The sequence below is a fragment of the Xyrauchen texanus genome, chromosome 13 (assembly GCF_025860055.1).
Source record: "Xyrauchen texanus isolate HMW12.3.18 chromosome 13, RBS_HiC_50CHRs, whole genome shotgun sequence".
Lineage (NCBI taxonomy): Eukaryota > Metazoa > Chordata > Actinopteri > Cypriniformes > Catostomidae > Xyrauchen > Xyrauchen texanus.
In genome coordinates, this window is record NC_068288.1 from 4234327 (window position 1) to 4254846 (window position 20520).

At 40.6% G+C, this 20520-nt stretch overlaps 1 protein-coding gene across 1 annotated transcript in view; it reads left to right on the forward strand.

Moving 5' to 3' along the window:
* The first annotated feature begins 283 nt into the window (after positions 1–283).
* Positions 284–20520, forward strand: part of LOC127654302 (CMP-N-acetylneuraminate-beta-1,4-galactoside alpha-2,3-sialyltransferase-like) — a 49664-nt gene continuing 29427 nt past the window's right edge. Inside the window, exons 1-3 of the mRNA XM_052141426.1 lie at positions 284–344; positions 495–744; positions 3363–3549. Of these exons, the coding sequence (XP_051997386.1) occupies positions 284–344; positions 495–744; positions 3363–3549 (498 nt within the window). The remainder of the gene's footprint in view (positions 345–494; positions 745–3362; positions 3550–20520) is intronic.

Consider the following 20520-nt stretch of genomic DNA (forward strand, 5'->3'; position numbering starts at 1 on the left):
GGACCAGGAAAGCTCCAAAGCGACCCAGGCAGTCAGATGTTCACTCCGGAGCTGGTACCAAGACCACTCCGTCCCCCGGTGGAGGGCCGGGAGGAAAATCCTTATTTTTGTTACTTTCATCCGCCTTTGGGCTCCACATTCTCAATAAAAGAGCGATTTCCTCACTCTCTGGGTCATCCGGCTGGTGCGCGCCGTGGCCCGAAATCTCTGCAGTCCCGGCTCCCCGGACGCAGCTCTCTCGTCTCTGGACCCGTGACCACTCAGCCCCGGCAGGCCACCGTTGATGAGTTCTGAAGACGCCTCTCCAGGACCTCTTACTCAGTCTCTGAACCGGCCCCTGCCGGGTGCACGTAGCAAGGTAAGTGCTTTGAGACTTTTCTCAGCACCCAAGCCTTGGGATGCTCTTCTGCCTCCCAACCACGCCTGCTCCCCCACGCCACGAAGCCCCGCCCGGTACGTCAAAAGTGATCGTCCCATTAGTGCTCCTCGTGCAGAGTTTGGACGCGCAGCTTTCGCTGCCCAACCCATCGCGCTGGTTTGCCAGGACCATGCGACTCAGTTCGCCCAGCTCCTGCCCCTTTTCGCCGGTATTCGCTCCACTTCCGCACGTGGCGAGAAAGCCAGTGCTTTATGCGCAGAAATCACAATTCTGCTTCTCAAAGCCGCGATAGAGCCAGTACCTCCAGCCGAGATGAAGAAGGGTTTCTACACTTTCTACTTCATTGTACACAAAAAAGGTGGCAGGTTGCGACCAATCTTGGACCTGCGAGTTCTCAACTGGGCTTTGCACAGACTCCTGTTCAAAATGCTCACACAGAAACAGATTCTTACCTGCGTTCCACAGCTAGATTGGTTCACAGCGGTAGGCCTGAAGGACAAGTTCTTCCATGTCTACAATTTGCCTTGACACTGAACCTTTTTACGGTTCCCGTTCTACGGCCAAGCGTTATCAGTACTAGGTTCTCTCCTTCGGCCTGTCCCTGTCCACTCGCATCTTCACAAAGGTCGCATCGGCAGCCCTTGCCCCGCTACGGGAAGTGGGCATCTGCATACTCAATTACCTCGACGACTGGCCCATCCTGGTTCACTCTCGAGAGTTACTATGCGCTCACAAGGACCAGGTGCTCCGGCACCTTAGGGCTTCAGTTCAACTGGGTAAAGAGCAAGCTCACACTGGTTCAGAACATCTCTTCTCAATTCCAGAGACTCCTGGGGCATATGGCATCCTCAGTCGCACTGCTCGGGTTGATGCATATGAGAACGCTTCAACACTGGCTACAGACTTGAGTCCCGAAATGGGCATGGTACCACGGCACATACCGTGTGACAATCACCCCCTGTACGAGGAACAGGTCACCTTGGTGGCTCCTTACTGACCCACCCAGACCTGGCTCTTGGATCTCACGCTCCTCACGACAGCACCTCCCTGGAAAATCCCCCTGTGGAAGTTATCTACCACCTGCAGTCGTAGACACGATCAACCAAGCCAGAGCTCCCACCACCAGGCAACTTTACACCCTAAAGTTGCGCGCGTTCGCGAATTGTGTTCTTCCCAAGCCGAAGACCCGCAGAGATGCACAGTTTGGTCAGTTCTTTCATTCCTGCAAGAAATGCTGGAGGGGAGGCTGTCCCCCTCCACCCTGAAGGTGTAAGTATCTGCTATTGCAGCCCACCACGACGCAGTAGATGGCAAGTCCCTGGGTAAGCACGTCTTGATCATCAGGTTCCTTAAAGGCGCCAGGATACTGAAACCCTCCCCAACCAAGCCTGTTCCCCTCTTGGGATCTCTCAGTGGTCCTCACGGGCCTTCAGAGATCCCCCCATTCAAGCCGTTTGATTCAGTTGAGCTCAAGGCCCTCTCCCTAAAGACGGCTGTCCTGATCACGTTAGCCTCCATCAAGAGGGTAGTAGACCTGCAAGTGTTCTCTGTCAGCAACACCCGCCTGGAGTTCGGTCCGGCACATACTCACGTTATCCTGAGGACGCGACCAGGCTACTTGCCCAAGGTTCCTAAGACCCCCTTCAGGGACCAGGTTGTGAACCTGCAAGCGCTGCCCCGGGAGGAGGCAGACCTAGCCATTTTGTTGCTGTGTCCGGAACGTGCTTTGCATATCTATTTGGACTGCACATCGAGCTTTAGATGTTCTGAGCAGCTCTTTGTTTGCTTTGGCAGATGGGGGAAAGGGAACGCCGTCTCCAAACAGAAGTTAGCTCAATGGGTTGTTGACGCCATCTCATTGGCCTACCAGACCCTTGCGGGTCCGAACACACTCAACAAGAAGTGTGGCATCCTTGTGGGCACTGGCCAACGGCACCTCCCTAGCAGTCATCTGCAGAGCAGCGGGCTGGGCAACACCCAATATATTCGCCAGATTTTACAATCTCAGGGTTGAGTCCGTCTCGTCCCGTGTTTTGTTAGGTCCGAGCCGGTAGAACTTGGTAATGCGGCACACAGCGCCCTTCACCAAGTTGATCCAGTGTGCCTTCTGTGTCAGGTTAGCCACTAAGCTTCGCTTCCTGGATGTTCTCCTCCCTAGCAATTTGTGTCCAGACCCACTACGAGCCACAAGTGCTCTGTACTGGTGTTGGGCTCCATGGGCTTAGTTCCCTCCTCAGGTAACTCCCCGTGATGTATCTTCCACAGTACTTCCTTGGAACACATTCAACAGTGGGATGAATCAAAATACCCACCACTATTTGGAAAGTCGCAAACACTGACAAGCAGAGTGATACAAATAGTGAAAGATACAAATATTTTGTTATGCTAAATATCTTGGAATGATGCTTGGGCTATCAAATTCGAGGACTGGAACAGGTGTACTGTATATTAGCTACTTCACAACAGCTTTGAACATAGCTGATCCAATCAGAATATAAAGCTCAAACAAGACTTCAGGATCTGCACATGTAAAGTGTCATTCTGCAAAACAAAATAATTTAATCAGTTTCTATTCTCTCACATACAGCCATTATTCACTCTGTCTACTTTATCTTTTCTGTTCTTCAAGTATGTTTCAAGCTGCAGTCAGACTGACCTGTGGTCACAATTATGAAGTGCACTATACAGTACAAAGTGAAGGCAGTGTTGTGCTCTGAGCACTCTGTTCCTCAATCCAGTACATTCTGATTCAGATCTGGACTCTTTTGGCAGATGTGTGTATGTACCGCCTTAATATAGACCCACTACGAGAAATAAGTCCAGCAGTCTCATTTAGAAGGTTCTTGTACACAATAACAGATGGTTTTCAACAGCTTTTGTCATCCATCGATCCTTTGGCAGTGGTGGTGTCCTTCAGCTGACAAGATTCCATTCATGTTGCTTTATAAACATCTACAATACAAATATTGCCCATTGGTTTTAGATTGAATGAGGCTCCTGTCAGTGGGTTCGAGAAGCATGTGGGCTCAAAGTCAACCATGCGTATCACGTATCCCGAAGGAACCATCCAGAAAACAGATCGCTATGAAAAGGACTCGCTTTTTGTCTTCTCTGCCTTTAAACCGATGGACTTCAAATGGTTCCTACATATGGTGTCCAAGGAGAGACAGGTATGATGTTTGCTGTTCATGCAACTACCCGTATGCTCTCATAACTTAAAAGCAGACCCAAATAGAATCTGCATGCGTGGAACTGTGCAGAAAACTCCACAGATTTGCACAGAATTGCACATCTCCCAACTTTTGCATGTTTGTTTATTGAATATTTTGGCTAATTTAGGGGTATTCCTTCAGCTACTAATAAGAGTATAGTGCTTTCAGATCCATTAACACACTTTAGTATGTGTAAATCCCTTCCACAGAAATCCACAGTTTTCCCCTCAAAATCAGTGCAGAATTCAGATTTCATCTGGGGCATAAGCTGGCAAAACCACACAAAATCTGTGTTAGATTCCCCATGCATGTTCTTTCATTAAATATTTTGGCTAATTTGATTATAGTTTGGACTATTAATATCAGTTTAGTACTCACAGTAATCTTTAACACATTTTACCATACTTAAATCATTCATCTGAATTCCACATATTTTCCCCTCAATATCAACACAGAAAATGCAGTTGTCAGTTATTTCTGTCAAATATTTATCACTCAAACTATTAAAAAGATCAAATGGTTTATCAAATCTTGACAGCCAATACATCTACCAGTAAGGGCCAGTATGGTGTGCACTCTAAACACTGGTATTGCTGATGAGTAAATCAATGCTCCTTTGGTTTGGAATTCCTTTAACTTTTGTAGCATTCTTTTTGTAAAACATGGAACAAGTGTTTGCCAGTCTGTGAAAGAGATTCCAGTCAGCAAAGCTCACTTTTGCATTTGTTAGCAATGAATTTGCAATTTTTATTTATTTTATGCATGAGCAGTACAAAGAGACAAGAAAGTTGAGGGAGAGAGGGAAGGGATGGGATTGGGACATGACATGCTGATTTTATATCTGGGTCACTGTGAACGTTTTTTCATACAAAAGTTAAAAAGCATCACTAAATCCTTATTTAAAATGCATGAATGTCTTTAGATAACAAAATATCACACAAAGCGTCATTTATTTTATAGTAATTTTCTGGGTTCAACAGAAGTAAAGTTCAATCAACATAATTTATGGCATAATATTAATTATCACAAAAATGTATTTTGGCTTCCCCCTCTGGGTTCCAGAATGGCACACTTACAATGAAGTGAACGGGGGCCAATTTTTGTACGTTAAAACACTCACTTTTTCAAAATTATAGCCACAAGACAAACATGATTTTTGTGATAAAATCGCTTACTAACCTTTTCTGTGTAAAGTTTTAGCTAATTTTTAAATTTCGTTGCCACGACAATGTAATGTCAACACAACCTAAAACTCTAAAATGGCTATAAAAAATTACCAGTTATACAACTTTACAGCTCAAATAATGTATGAGTTGAGTTTATATACATTCATTTTACAGTAACTTACATTGTTAATTAATGTATGTGCTTTTATGCAATTATAAGCTACATATTCACTTTCATTGTAAGTGCCTCTCTATTACCTCGATTTTTGCTTTTTTATTTTAAGAAAAGGAGGGACGTTTCAAAATAATATTTTGTGGATTAAATATTATGCCACAAATGAATAACCTGGAATATTCCTTTAAAGAACGATAGCCCAAGCACACTTTTCAAGCAAATCATTCATCATAAAGTTTATTAGGTTTGAAATTATAATACAATAGATATAACGTTCACCAGTGTTGGGAGTACAGGTAGTTAAATAAAAGTTGCAACGCTGTTGTTTTGGTGCGGATCCGAGTGCGATTGCCGTGTTCACATATGCCTAAACAAACTGAACTAAGGGAGAAAATGCACCACGTTATCGACAACGTCAACAAAAAATAAATGTATAGAGAAATTTCCGATGTAGGATAATCATTTGATCTAATTTAACGCAACATGAGATTAATTGAAATGCTAATGATGATGCCGTAGAGCAGCACTTATATACACTTAAATACTGTACGTGCAATGATAATGGAGGAGACTGATCTCAATTACGTTTTCATTTATTTATGACTGTTGTCTGCCACAGCCACGCCTTACACTCTAACTGGAGAACTTCACTTGAAACAGTGTGGACCCACAGTCTCTCTCTTACCACCATTCGACCCAGATGGGTGGCACCTTCCCCCACACACCCAACATTGAAAACAGCTCTGAAAGAAATGCACAACACAAAATGCACAACCAACATTTCTCAAACAATAAGAATGTAACAAAAACAATAAACAATTTTTGAACACACAACACTACCCCCCACCCCCGCATACTGAAGTCCTTGACCCCGAGGACAAAGTCTTTTAATGTCTTTCTCTCCTAGGTTATCCCCTTCGAGACGCGTCCGTTGGGCAAACAGTCACTTGTGTTCTGGCTGATTGTCAGAGCCCTCCCCCTGGGAAGGGCTGGATGAGGGTGATGTAGACTCGGTTTAACGGTTTAACTGCGGTTTTGCAGAGCCTTTATTGGGTGCCAGCCAGTCACAATAGAGCACCACTTTGCATCCATGGGGAGGCAGCTGCACCTGATAAACAACCTCTCTATACAGCCCTTCCCTTTGGCTGTCCAGTTTGGGGCACCTGGCTCTTTTCTTTGCAATTCCCAGCCACTCGCACATGGTGGAAAATACCCTGGACACAAAGTTTCTCCCTTGATTGCTATGGATACTCTGGGGCTCTCAGCTTCCTGGTCAGGCAATGCGTATGTTCCCCTGTGTGGTGCTGGGAAATGGCCCCAAAACATCCACCCCAACCCACTGCATTGGATTCCACACCGGAATCTGCTGCAGCTGGGCCTAGAACTGGCCCTGCAGGCCCTTGTGTTCTGTGCCCTCTACATCCTGCTGCACCCATCCCGATAGAAGGCCTGACAAAGACGGCAGAGAGTCTTCGTCACCCCAAAGTGACCGGACTCATGCATGGCCGCCATGTGGCTTAGCTCACAGTCTGTGATCTTTCTGTGCTCACAGTACCTACTTTCCTGTTTACTCCATGGCCATCGGGACAGTGCGTCCACGTTGCTGTGGCGCTCTCCTGCACGGTGGGTCATTGTGAACTCATAACTTTGCAGTTCCTCCAAACAATGGGCCCCCTGGCTCCTTGAATGATTGTCAATCAATAAATGTTATGTAACTACATGTTCAATGTCTTTACTTCATGTGTCTTTATTATATAACATCCTGTATTAATAATTGTGCATTAGTCCATAAACTGTGACGATGATGGAGAATTGACTGAGATTGGATGTTATATATGTAAGTATTCACCAGATATTTTTTTTTTATTATTATTCATAAGATATGGAGTTGGAGATGCGATGTGCTGATAGGGCATGTTTCCACATCATTTGAATTTAGGATACCTAAACAAAATAACAAAATATGTATTGAGGTGAGGATAAAAATATGGGTGAATATTGTCAATGATGACATCCCCACTAGGAAATTAAAAAAGCAACTATTGGTGCTGATTTTCCCCCAAAAAACTATATTTCCACAAAGCAAATATCGGCACTGATTAATCTGCAAAACTGATTTTTTTTATCTACTTCTAGTTAATTTACTTTCTTAAATGTTCAAGGTTCTTTTCAAAGTTACCTTCTTTTTTGGGATCTTTCATTTAAAACATGTATTCAGTGTTTTAAAAAGCAATTACTCTTGTCATTTGGAACAAAAATTACTTTTTTATTTCAACCTGTTTTGTAATGTGTAACAATACTGCAATAATACTGTATACCATGACACAAGCTTCAGCAATTATCACAATATGAAAGTTTGTGAGACAGTATGGGACCAGGCGCACGTGCACCTACAACGAGCCATGAACCGCTCCAAGACCCAGGCAGACCGACACCGCCGACCCGGTCCACACTACACTCCTGGCCAATGGGTTTGGCTATCCACCCGCGATCTCCATCTCCGCCTGCCCAGCAAGAAACTCAGCCCCAGGTATGTTGGTCCCTTTAAGATCCTCAGAAAGATCAATCCTGTCTCCGTTCGCTTACAACTCCCCACTGATTACCGCATTTCCCCTACCTTCCATGTTTCCCTACTCAAACCGGCCGACCCCCCGAGGGCAGACAAAGAGGGTACCCACGGCCCCCCTCCCTTGTTCCTAGACGGCGAGGAGGCGTTCCAGGTACGAGAACTACTTGACTCAAGGCGACGCCGAGGTCGGATCCAGTACCTGGTGGACTGGGAGGGGTACGGAGTGGAGGAAAGATCCTGGGTCGACACCGACGACATCCTCGATCCCAACCTCATCACCGAGTTCCACCGAGCCAACCCGGAAAGACCGGCCCCTCGACCTCGGGGAAGACCCCGGTGCAGGTCTCGTCTTCGCGTCAGGAGCCGCTCGCAGGGGGGGGCTCTGTCACAAACACCGACGAGGGCGTCTCTCTCCCTGTCCAGCGGCGATCGCACTCGCCCGAGTATTAATTGCCCTGATTGTTCCCAGCTGCCTCTCATTGCCCCTATCTATTTAAACCGTGCCTGTGAATTCCCTCCTCGCGAAGTCTTGTTAGCCCCGGCCACATTTCTGAGCGTTCTACCCATTTTCTTGTTTATCTCGTGTACCAGTCTAGCCTGTTTCTCCCGACCTCGATAGTTTGCCGCCTGCCTAGTTTACTCTGCCTGTTCTCCGCCCACGAACGTTCGCTGCCTGCCCTGACCCACTGCCTGTTCTTGTTACGAGCCTGCCCGTCCTCCTCTCACTGTGTGTGTCTGCGGACTCCGTCTGCTCGTCCCGAGTTGACACCTCCCCTTAAACCGCACATGGATCCCAACCAGCCCGAGTCCTCGTCACAAGTGTATGTAGTAGTGACTGTCTTTATTGTAAAAGATCAATTTAGTATCTCACTGTATCCTGATAAGGTTGGTGGCTCAGATTCATTACCGTGTCTATTGAAAGACCTTATACAGCTCTATTTCCCATAAGTATCTTGACTGACTCTTTCTTATCCTAAAAACACTTTCCTGAGGTAACGTGTCTTCCACCCTCTATATCCTACTCCATTAGAAATCCCATCCATTAAGACCAAGAGAGGAATGTACAGAGAAGACTGCCATGAGATCCCACTAACCATTAGGTCTCAAGTGCTTTATGTAGACACAAAGGTGAAGTTGGATCTTTTCTGTCTTACAGCATGCCATAGCATGCGTTAAAAGTTGCTACATTACCTTTTACCCCCATAAGAGTGATTTATTAAATAAACTGAACAATAAAATAAAGTAGAATTTACTTGTAATTTTGTTTAATGATAAACAAAAAAAATTTCTGGCCTTGCAGAAAGGTAAACATGAACAGGTGGGTGAGGGGTCAATAAACTAGTTGCTGTTGTTTCCACTGTTGGTGTAATGTGTCGTTTCTAGCTGCTCTGGGTGACAGGGAAGGGACGAGAAGAGAAAAGAAGAGAGGAGAAGAGAGGCAAATTACCACAGGGTTACCACAGGGGTTCTGGTTTCACAGTATGGACTGTGAGCATAAGGGAAATCAGCTGTCAACATGATCCTAGTTGTAGCTCTCTTCCCCAGATCACTTAATACATTGTGATATGAGAGTTTAGAGAACGTATCAGGGTTTTATATCATCTTTGTGAAACATACTCAATTGGAAATGCAGTAAAACCATTTAGTGCATCCTTCTTTTCTGAGAATATATCCTGTTCCAGTCTGGGGTTGGGTAAAATTATTGATTTTCGGATTAATTGCGATCTTCATTTGAACAAACCCGATATCAATTCTTAATATTTTATTTTTAACTCTATGGGCAACCTTCTGCAATGCAATTTAATCACTTTCATATGCAACCAACTTTTGCATTATGTGACTAAAAATGTCTGTGGTTAATAAATGCATTTTCTGATTTCACTCACCAGCGATTGAGTAGTAAAGAGGCGAAGTTCAGCACTGAGATCCATTCATTGCTTGTTGAGAGTATAAGATTGGTGTAACCATTTTCTCAACCTTAGCGGTTAATTTAAATGTTTCCCAAACAAGAAAACCCTGGATTCCCGGCAGTTGAATGTTGAATTGGCCGGAGGTTAGTTTCTTCTTTATCAGACTATTAATAAGTGTATGGTGCCTCCACCAGGGAATAATAAAGCAAAATAATCTACTTGTAATTTACTTCCCCAGAATTTTAGATTATTGTTTTTTCCCAATTAATTAAAATAATAAATCAAGACAGCAATTCTAAATAAGGGAAAAAAACAACAAAGATTTATTAATTAGACACTAATATGAAACCCTTTTGGGAAAAAAATTAAATAAAAAAATAACAGCTGTTGTATATCAAAGCGTAAAATAAGAAAAATTGAAAGATATTGTGTTTACAGTTGTATAAAAGTTTTTTTTTTTTTTACTCCTTAAACAATTAAGTATGCAATAGCCTCAATAATAGTATATTCTAAATTATCACCCTCAAAAATATATACACTCTCCCTTATTATTTCAAGGGGGAAATAGGAAAAACGGATGATTATTGAAAGCTCACAATTACTCCTTTGGATCAATTTACACAATTCCCAGAATGAACTCAGATGAGTTTGATCACAGCCTCTTATGAGCACAAAAAAAAAAAAACAACAACAACAACAGCAAAAAAAACACTCTTTTGGCTAGCCGTTGGGGCACAATGGATTAACGAATTCACTTACATTCCATCCAAGGAAATGACGAAGCACTGAAAAGTGATCACTTACAGCCCGAGTCACGAACAGAACAGTCATGCAGACTCGCAGCGGGGTGAAAGTCCAGTCCAAACGCAACGACAAAGCAGCTTGCAATGAATCTCGTCCCCCAAACACTGTTACGAGTCGTTTGGAAGTGCTTCTTGTGACACCGATGATGCAGCTGTCGTCCTTGATGCGAATTTCTCCGTCACAATATCTCACAGTTAATGCACAAACAGATGATGCAACCCAACGGCATAATGGGTTGAAATTATACTAAATAATACAGTCAAATAAAAATAACACTTTAAACAAACAAAATCGAGTGGAAGAAAGTTCTGTGTGTCACTTTGGGCCTGTACTAACACAGTTTTTTTTCCCTCAGGCCATCCATCTAATGAACAATTAAATTGCCCCATTGAGCAATAATTATGTGCAATACATAGTTTAATTTTAATTTTAATTTATATTATCCAACATATCCACTTCTGCCATTACTTACATTGCTCTGTACATAATATACAGGTTTTTGTTCTTTATATAACAGATTGTATTAGATTTGCACTACGTGTGTGTATGTGGGTATGTATGAAGGTGAGTGTATGTACGTATATGTATAATTATTTATTCTGTGTTCTTTTTTTGTTTTTAATTACCTATGTCTTGCTGCTGTTTTTGGTATTGTTTGTATTGTTGTTGACTGGAAGCTCATGTCACCTAGACAAATTCCTTGTATGTGTAAGCATACTTGGCAATAAAGCTGATTCTGATTCTGATTCTGATTCTGAAGTAGGAAGTCTCCAAAAATGACGCTCACGTTAATCAAAACGAGGACATGTGCGATCTCCCTCACTGTCGTCTCTAAAACGTAACTTAACGCAACTTGCGTCTGTATACTTTAAACAATCTCAATGCTGATTGGTTAACATTAATACACTTCAGTTCAACAGAACACCTTATTTAAGTAAAGGAAAACAGTATAAATAATACAGAAACAAAGAATGTTGGTACATTTATTTACATCACATTGTCAAATAAACAAAGAGCAAATAATCAAATGTATATATTTTAATACTCTGCTTTTTTCCAAAATAAGGCATATTTTAAGGGTTCCCTACACTGGTTTTGCTCGTTTTGTGTAATGTATGTCCAAAGAAGAGATCCACAGAATCAATTTGTCATTGAATAATGTCTCTTTCAATATACTTTCAGTTCTTTACAGTCAGTTGCTGATCAAAAACAACAAAAATAGAAACATTAATTGTAATCACACATAGCAAGGATACGGTAAATAAGCCATGTGGGGGTTTGAGCCAAATTATGAAAAATTTATCATAAAAATTGCATTTGTTAAATTGATATTTTCGTAATGTACCAAGTTAGAAAGTCCCCTGTACTGTATAATTCACAGCATTGGGTGAGAGAGGACAGGGCTCAACAATAAGGACTGCCCGATTGCCCAGGGCTAGTGTGAGAAAAATTTGGGCCAGTTGCAAGAATTGTCACTTGCCCGATCGTGCCAGTGTTGTATTTATAAAATTAGTGCAAGAAAACAACAAGCGAGAGAGCACAAAAATTGCATGGAGCGGCTGAAGTCTCCTAATCAAGAAGCAATCCATGTCTTTCTATGAATAATGTCTCATCGTCATCATCTCTCTCCGTGCAGTGTAGTCTGATTAACATGCATGTGCTCTCGTAAAGGAACAGAGTGCTAGTATTATTCCCACTGTAAAAAAAACTAACAAATTTTCTCTCATTAATTTGCCTTTAGAGATGAAGTGCCGAATGAGCTGTTATAAACTTAGTTAAATCAAATCACTTTATTGTCACACTACCATGTACACAAGTGCAACAGTAGGTGAAATTCTTGTGTGCAGTTCCTAGCAACTATAAACCCCAGTTATACACGTGTCTGGATATCATGAGCTGCACAATATCTAAAATGTTATTATACATTTAATTTAGGTAATGTTTCAAAATGTAAACATTATTTGGCATGATAATACCATTTGATATGAAATGAAGCAAGATCACTTTGGCTATTAGGCTATTATTATCAGAGCTGTTCAGCTGCAGGGTGAAGATGAATATTTGAAACAGTCTACTTCATATCATCCTCATAAAACACCTGTTACATGTCTCAATTCTGGACCATACAGGTATTTTTGTTTTTGTTCTTTGCATATCAGTCAGTGTTGGTCTTGTTTGGGTTGTCTGATATCATTTTATATACACATTGTTAATTCACAGATTAGGCCTAATATCTACCTACTGTATATTACACATAACAACTGATTTAATAGTATGTTCTCTCAGCCAATAATTCAATCTTTAACTCAGTGACTAAATCTTTGATCCTTCTTGCGAAAACACTGCACATGGGCAAAAGTTGCATGACAGCATGACTAAACAGGTGACAGAACTCTCCACAGAACTCTTGGCTTAAAAGCACATATGGAAATGGCTGGACGGCTGAGGTTAATATGATGTATTTATGAATTTATATCTGTAAAGCGTATATATGGGTTTACATAAGACATAAATCATATCTTGCAAATTATAAATGTGATTTAATTTTGGGGGGACATTGTATTATTTTCTACCCTTTTTCTCCCCAATTTGGAATGCCCAATTCCCAATGCGCTCTATGTCCTCGTGGTGGCGTAGTGACACAACTCAATCTGGGTGGCGGAGGACGAATCTCAGTTGCCTCTGCGTCTGAAACCATCAATCTGTGCATCTTATCACATGGTTTTTGAGCGCATTATTGTGGCGACATAGCACGTTTGGAGGCTTCACGCTATTCGCCGAGGAGACCTGGCTGGAGTCATTCAGCACACCCTGGATTCGAACTCGTGACTTCAGGGGGTGGTATTAAGTGACTACTCTCTGAGCTACCCAGGCCCCTGGGGGACACTGTATTAAAAACACAAGAAATGTATAAGAAAATATTTTTCGGGCATATTTTTAAAGCCTTGATGGTAAAAACAGCTATTTGACATTTTTGTGTTGGGGTCAGTGAAAATGTAATCAAAATTGGAATAGATTCGAATGGAGAGCTTGTGAATCCGAATTGAATCAGGAAATATGCCATATTCCAAACCCTAGTTAGCTTCAGTGTTGTTCAAGGCAGTTGCCATTTTGGGCAGCAATTATTGAAATTGCCAATTATTGGCAGAAAATAACCTAATTATTGACGGATTTACATGGACAGTAACATCATCACTTAGCTTAGTCAAACAAATAGCTTACAACAGACTCGACTAGCACTCAACCAATAAAGCCTGACATTAGCATCTTGCTAAGCTAATGACTTGATACTTTAAGTACAAAAACAGCACACACAAATATTGTGTTAATTAGGAACTATTTGTATTGCCACTGCATTTTCTGCACTGATTTTAGAGAAAACGTGTAATTCTGTGAAATGGACCTGACAGTCCTACACTCCTATTGGAAGGCAAAAGCATCATGAAATTAGCCAAAATATTCTATAAAAAAAACATGCAAGGGATGGGGAATGCATATAACGTTTTATGGAAATCTTTTGCCTGGGCCTGATTTTCAGTATATTTATAATGATAATTTTCCTTGAATCTGCCAGCCATCTTGTATGACGTGGTACATTCTTGGTTTGGCTTATCCGTGAAGGATACCTGTGATACTGCCTTAGATTTTTGCCAAAATTAGGTAATTCTTTTAAGGTGGAGCCAACTATTTGGAATGTCCTTTGTGTCCAAAGCAAGCCTGTGTTGCCTAAAAATGCAGTCTAGGTTGTATACAATGCTCACTAGGATTTGGAACAGAGCCCATGTCTGTGAGACCAGAGCTATGTCATTATTTTTAACCCGAAAACGCTTACTGCCAGTTACCATTGTCTCTGATTGTGTTCACGGAGAAAAGATATGCATACCTACATACATATATATATATCTATATATATATATATATATATATATATATATATATATATATATATATATATATATATACAGTATCTCACAAAAGTGAGTACATCCCTCACATTTTTGTAAATATTTGATTATATCTTTTCATGTGACAACACTGAAGAAATGACACTTTGCTACAATGTAAAGTAGTGAGTGTACAGCTTGTATAACAGTGTAAATTTGCTGTCCCCTCAAAATAACTCAACACACAGCCATTAATGTCTAAACCGCTGGCAACAAAAGTGAGTACACCCCTAAGTGAAAATGTCCAAATTGGGCCCAATGTGTCAATATTTTGTGTGGCCACCTTTTTTTTCCAGCACTGCTTTAACCCAGGCATGGAGTTCACCAGAGCTTCACAGGTTGCCACTGGAGTCCTCTTCCACTCCTCCGTGACGACATCACGGAGCTGGTGAAAGTTAGAGAACTTATGCTCCTCCACCTTCCATTTGAGGATGTCCCACAGATGCTCAATAGGGTTTAGGTCTGGAGACATGCTTGGCCAGTCCATCACCTTCACCCTCAGCTTCTTTTGCAAGGCAGTGATCGTCTTGGAGGTGTGTTTGGGGTCGTTAACATGCTGGAATACTGCCCTGCGGCCCAGTTTCCGATGGGAGGAATCATGCTCTGCTTCAGTATGTCACAGTACATGTTGGCATTCATGGTTCCCTCAGTGAACTGTAGCTCCCCAGTGCCGGCAGCACTCATGTAGCCCCAGACCATGACACTCCCACCAGCATGCTTGACTGTAGGCAAGACACACTTGTCTTTGTACTCCTCATCTGGTTTCCGCCACACACGCTTGACACCATCTGAACCAAATAAGTTTATCTTGGTCTCAACAGACCACAGGACATGATTCCAGTAATCCATGTCCTTAGTCTGCCTGTCTTCAACAAACTGTTTGCAGGCTTTCTTGTGCATCATCTTTAGAAGAGGCTTCCTTCTGGAACGACAGCCATCCAGACCAATTTGATGCAGTGTGTGATGCAGTGTGTGGTGTGTGGTCTGAGCACTGACAAGCTGACCCCCCTTCCCTTCAACTTCTGCAGCAATACTGGCAGCACTCATATGTCTATTTCCCAAAGACAACCTCTGGATATGACGCTGAGCATGTGCACTCAACTTCTTTGGTCGACCATGGCGAGGCCTGTTCTGAGTGGAACCTGTCCTGTTAAACCGTTGTATGGTCTTGGCCAGGGCCGGCCCAAGCCTTTATGGAGCCCTAAGCAGAATTTGATTTGGGGGCCCCTCGGTGCCGCCAATTTGATTGAATATTGTCAAGGCTTGATTATTCGCACACTATAAATCTAACACACCCCTTATCAATTTTATTAGTTGTAGCTGTGTTGCTTACAACATACCAATGTCTGACTCCAGGGTCAACTGGAGGAGCTGCTGATCCATGGTGTAGGCTGGAAGTTGCTAAGGGTGTAGATGTGACATCGATCCCAATGACCACAGAAGTAGAAGGACCTATAAGGAAATTATATGTATAATTATAATTAGAAATATTAATCTCAGGATATTATACAGTAACTGAGCAAATACAAAGGCTGCTGTGCTATTAACTTGTCACATCCGCTGATGTTGAAACAGACATGGAAGGAACAGTAGGATCAGTGGATGTACATGCTGGGAAGTGCTCCTCGCCTGCAGATGATGGACCTCATGTAAGATGAAAATAATAATAATAAAAGCTAGCCATGTTAGATGTCATATTAGAAGGTAATGTAACTGTCTGTCAAAAACAAAATAGTTTCTCCATATAAATATATTGATCTGGAATTGTTGAAAAATCATCATCAGCTGTAGCACTGGCACTTGGGGCAGGTGGCGTTGGTTGTGCCCCACCTCCAAAATATTTCAACAGTGATCCTAGGGAAGTTTCATAAGAGTACATATTTGACAGAACAGAATGTTACTTTCTCAACACAAATTATTATACACAGCAGCAAGTCATCTGTACTCCTAAAACAACAACTCTTAATCTATAACTAGCTAACTGAGGCATAATGATATTGGAATATAATAGCAAAGACCCCAAAATGGTAGACTAATGTAAATAATGTTAAGTTGTTATCAGTACCAAGTTTATGGAACAGAAGCTTATTTTTATTACAAAAAATATATACCCAGGAAAGTTATTTTTACACAAAAGACAAAAACTTTATCTAAAACTAGCTAAGTAATATGTTGTACTATAATATATTAAGATGTCAAGGCTATTTACGGATGTTTAATCAAACTTTCCTAAAAAAGAAGATATGCTACATAGGCTATGTTAAATAACTAGCCAGCTAATGTTAGCTCGTAACATAGCCTAGCTACTTAACATACCTTTATCTTGCTGTTTATCTCTTCCTCTGTTTTCCTCTTTTTCCTTTTCTCTGCACCAGAGGGATATGTCCTTTTTTGTAAAACTGCTGTTTTGCTGTCTGAATGTGCTTGCATCCTGCAGTCCGTTAACTTAATATTGTGTTTTTGTATAATTACCATTGTCCATTGACAGTATATCACAAAAACAAAAAACTAAATCAAGCTGTCATTTCATGTGCTCTTGGGGGCCCTCTGGTGGCCACGGGGCCCTAAGCAGCCGGCTGCTTGGGGGCCGGCTCTGGTATTGGCCACCGTGCTGCAGCTCAGTGTCAGGGTCTTGGCAATCTTCTTATAGCCTAGGCCATCTTTATGTAGAGCAACAACAATTTTTTTCATATCCTCAGAGAGTTCTTTGCCATGAGGTGCCATGTTGAACTTCCAGTGACCAGTATGAGGGAGTGTGAGAGCGATGACACCAAATATAACACACCTGCTCCCCATTCACACCTGAGACCATGTAACACTAACGAGTCACATGACACCGAGGAGGGAAAATGGCTAATTTGGCCCAATTTGGACATTTTCACTTAGGGGATGTACTCACTTTTGTTGCCAGCGGTTTAGACATTAATGGCTGTGTGTTGAGATATTTTGAGGGGACAGCAAATTTACACTAGCTGTACACTCGTACTTTACATTGTAGCAAAGTGTCATTTCTTCAGTGTTGTCACATGAAAAGATATAATCAAATATTTACAAAAATGTGAGGGGTGTACTCACTTTTGTGAGATGCTGTGTATATTTATGTATTTTCATACATATATGGCTGAACTCCATCATATTGTCAGTCATACTGGTTATGATTTGTTGTTGCTGTAGTATCAGAAGCACGAGCTGTAAAGGCACAGCCCTCTTCCGGAAAGAGGGCGGGGAGCAGCAGCTCATTTGCATTTAAAGATACACACACAAAATCAGCGTGTTTTTGATTCCACCCAAAAAGAGCTATTGGTATAATAAATTTTATGTGGGTTTTTTGAGCTGAAACTTTAATGACACATTCTGGGGACACCTGAGACATATAGTACATCTTGTAAAAAGGGGCATAATAGGTCTCCTTTAAAAGAATATGAATGCGAAAAATGTAACTAAAATGATTTTTGTCTTGCCATTAGAATATTGCAATTGTATTGTGCTGTACAACTTTACAGTACTATAATATTGCAGTACAATTTTTCTTCCCATCACCTCTAATTCAAATGATATATTTTTGTCTTTTGACCAATTAATTTTCAGAACTAATGTTGCTGAAAAATGAGTGAATGTGCTGCAGTGAAACACGTCATTGTATTTGTTTTTTGCAACACTCATTCTTTTTTTTATGTCATTACACTGAAAACAGACTGCAAGCTCACAACTCTGTTAAACAAGTGGACCAAAGAGTCAGTAAAGAGTATGCATGAGATAAAATATGAGATACTGTAAGTGATGTTAAAAAAATATCAAGGTAAATATCACTTATATTTTTATTTGGTGTCATTTCAAGTAAAGCTGTAATTTTGCCAAATAATGGGAAATAATTATTATTTTTTTTAATTGTATGAATTCAGAATACATAAAATGTTAGCTACGCAATTAGTCTTAGCAAGACAAAAGATTAGGACATTTTATTTCAAAAAATTTTTAAATGCCATTTCCATCAGCGTGATTTCCACCACACATTTATATTAAACACAAGACAAAATTTGAGATGTGCTGGAAATGACACTGCGGTTGGAATTTTCATATCTTCAGAAAGAAATTACAACATTTTTATTAATGTCCAGTTATGCATGTACATACACTGTTGGACATTGTTAGTAGACAACTGGGGAAAAAAAGGAGTGATAGTTTGAAAAAATGTTTTACAAGACTTTACTTGTACACAATAATAATTGACATCTACAGTGCCAAAAGTGCAGAATTTGAATAAAACACTCTTTTTTTGCTGTGGTACTGTAGATTCAGCAGTGGTGTGGGAAACACTGCTGTGAGATTAGTTACCCGCATGTTGCTATGGCAGTGTTGAGTGACCATGTTTGTAATACAGCACAATGACTCATGTACTGTAGACAGCACTGTCAGCTGCATCAAGGGGACACACACATTAGCAAGATTTCAGAGTTCGTAGTCATTAGTCGCTATTTTTTTACCTGTTGATCTATTACAAACAGTTCGGCGACAGGTATCAGAGAAGCTCTGCGTACAAAGGCTTTGTGCGATGATACAAGAGAATCCGTAAACCGGAAGTGCGTCAAAACTAAATTAAATGCCCATTTTTAAATGTTATTCTTACATTTATAGTTTCTATTAATAAAATATGCCTTGTATATGCCTTTTCATAATAACAGCCTAATAACAACAATAATAATAAATATAGCTGCAAGTCGCAGTTATTGGGTCCAAGCACAGGAATGGCAAATATTTTTGAAAATTGCATTTTTGTGAAGATTTTAGGCAAACTACTCGAAAAGCAATTAATAGAATCACTTGTAATGTAATATATATTGTTTTATATATATTGTAGCATTTTTAGAAGCTTCATGATTCGATTACAAAATAAGCCTTGATGCTGCATGATACATCTTATCGTATTTCAATTATTTTTATCAAAATACACACACAGGTAGATGTAAACTCTTTTTCATTTCATAATAAAATTGATAAAACATATAAATGCAATACATTTAAATAAAATAAATTCCTTACAAAATATTGCAAATGTTTTCTACTTTAGTTGTCATATGAACAATCAGACAGTAAGTATACTGAAGAGCTAGTTTAGCCTGTTAACTGGCATCGTCCCATATATGCTTTTTTAGTGTTTTTTTACAGTTTTTTTAGTTTAATTAGGCTGAAGTCATTAAAACTAATTTTTTAACCACTCCACAGATTTCATATTAGCAAACTATAGTTTTGTAAAGTCGTTTAGGACATCAACTTTTCATTTTGTAATTTGTCCAACAATGATTTACTTACAGTGGGTCAGAAGTTAAGTTAACTGTGCCTTTAAGCAGCTTGGAAAATTCCATAACATGATGTCAAGCCTTTAGGCAATAGCCAATTAGTTTCTGATTGGCTAATTGGAGTCAATTGGAGGTGTTTCTGTGGATGTATTTTAAGACCTACCTTCAAACTCAGTGCCCCTTTGCTTGACATCATGGGAAAATCTAAAGTAATCAGCCAAGAACTCAGAAAAAAAATTCTGAGGGAGCAATTTCCAAATGCCTGAAAGTACCGTTCATCTGTACAAACAATAGTACGCAAATATAAACACCATGGACCCATAGCGCCATGCAGCTATCATACCACTCAGAAAAGAGACACATTCTGTCTCCTAGAGATGAATGTAGTTTGGTGCGAAAAGTGCAAATCAATCCCAGAACAACAGCAAAGGACCTTCTGAAATGCTGGAGGAAACAGGTAGACAAGTATATATATCCACAGTAAAATGAGTCCTATAATGACCAAACCTGAAAGGCTACTCATCAAGGTAGAAGACACTGCTCCAAAACCACCATAAAAAAAGACTACAGCATAAACCATACATCTTCATATGGTCTCTGTTTAAACACTAAAAAAATATAATCTTAAGTAAAATTTGTTTAGTTGAGCAGCCTGTGAAATGCTGTCTGTTTGTATGGAGGCCCAAACCTGCATAAATAATAAATAAATAAATGTAATAATAAAAAAATAAATAAAGAAATAAATGTCTTCATATAAGTGTACATGGGGACAAAGATCTTACTTTTTGGAGAATGTTCTCTGCTCTGATGAAACAAAAATGGAACTGTTGGTCATAATGGTGAATGTATTTTCTGAGTGGTATGATAGCTGCATGGCGCTATGGGTCCATGGTGTTTATACTTGCGTACTAAATAAAGGAATAAATGTCTTGATATAAGTGTACATGGGGACAAAGATCTTACTTTTTGGAGAATGTTCTCTGGTCTGATGAAACAAAAATGGAACTGTTGGTCATAATGATCACCATTATGCTTGGAAGAAAAAGGTTGAGGCTTGCAAGCTG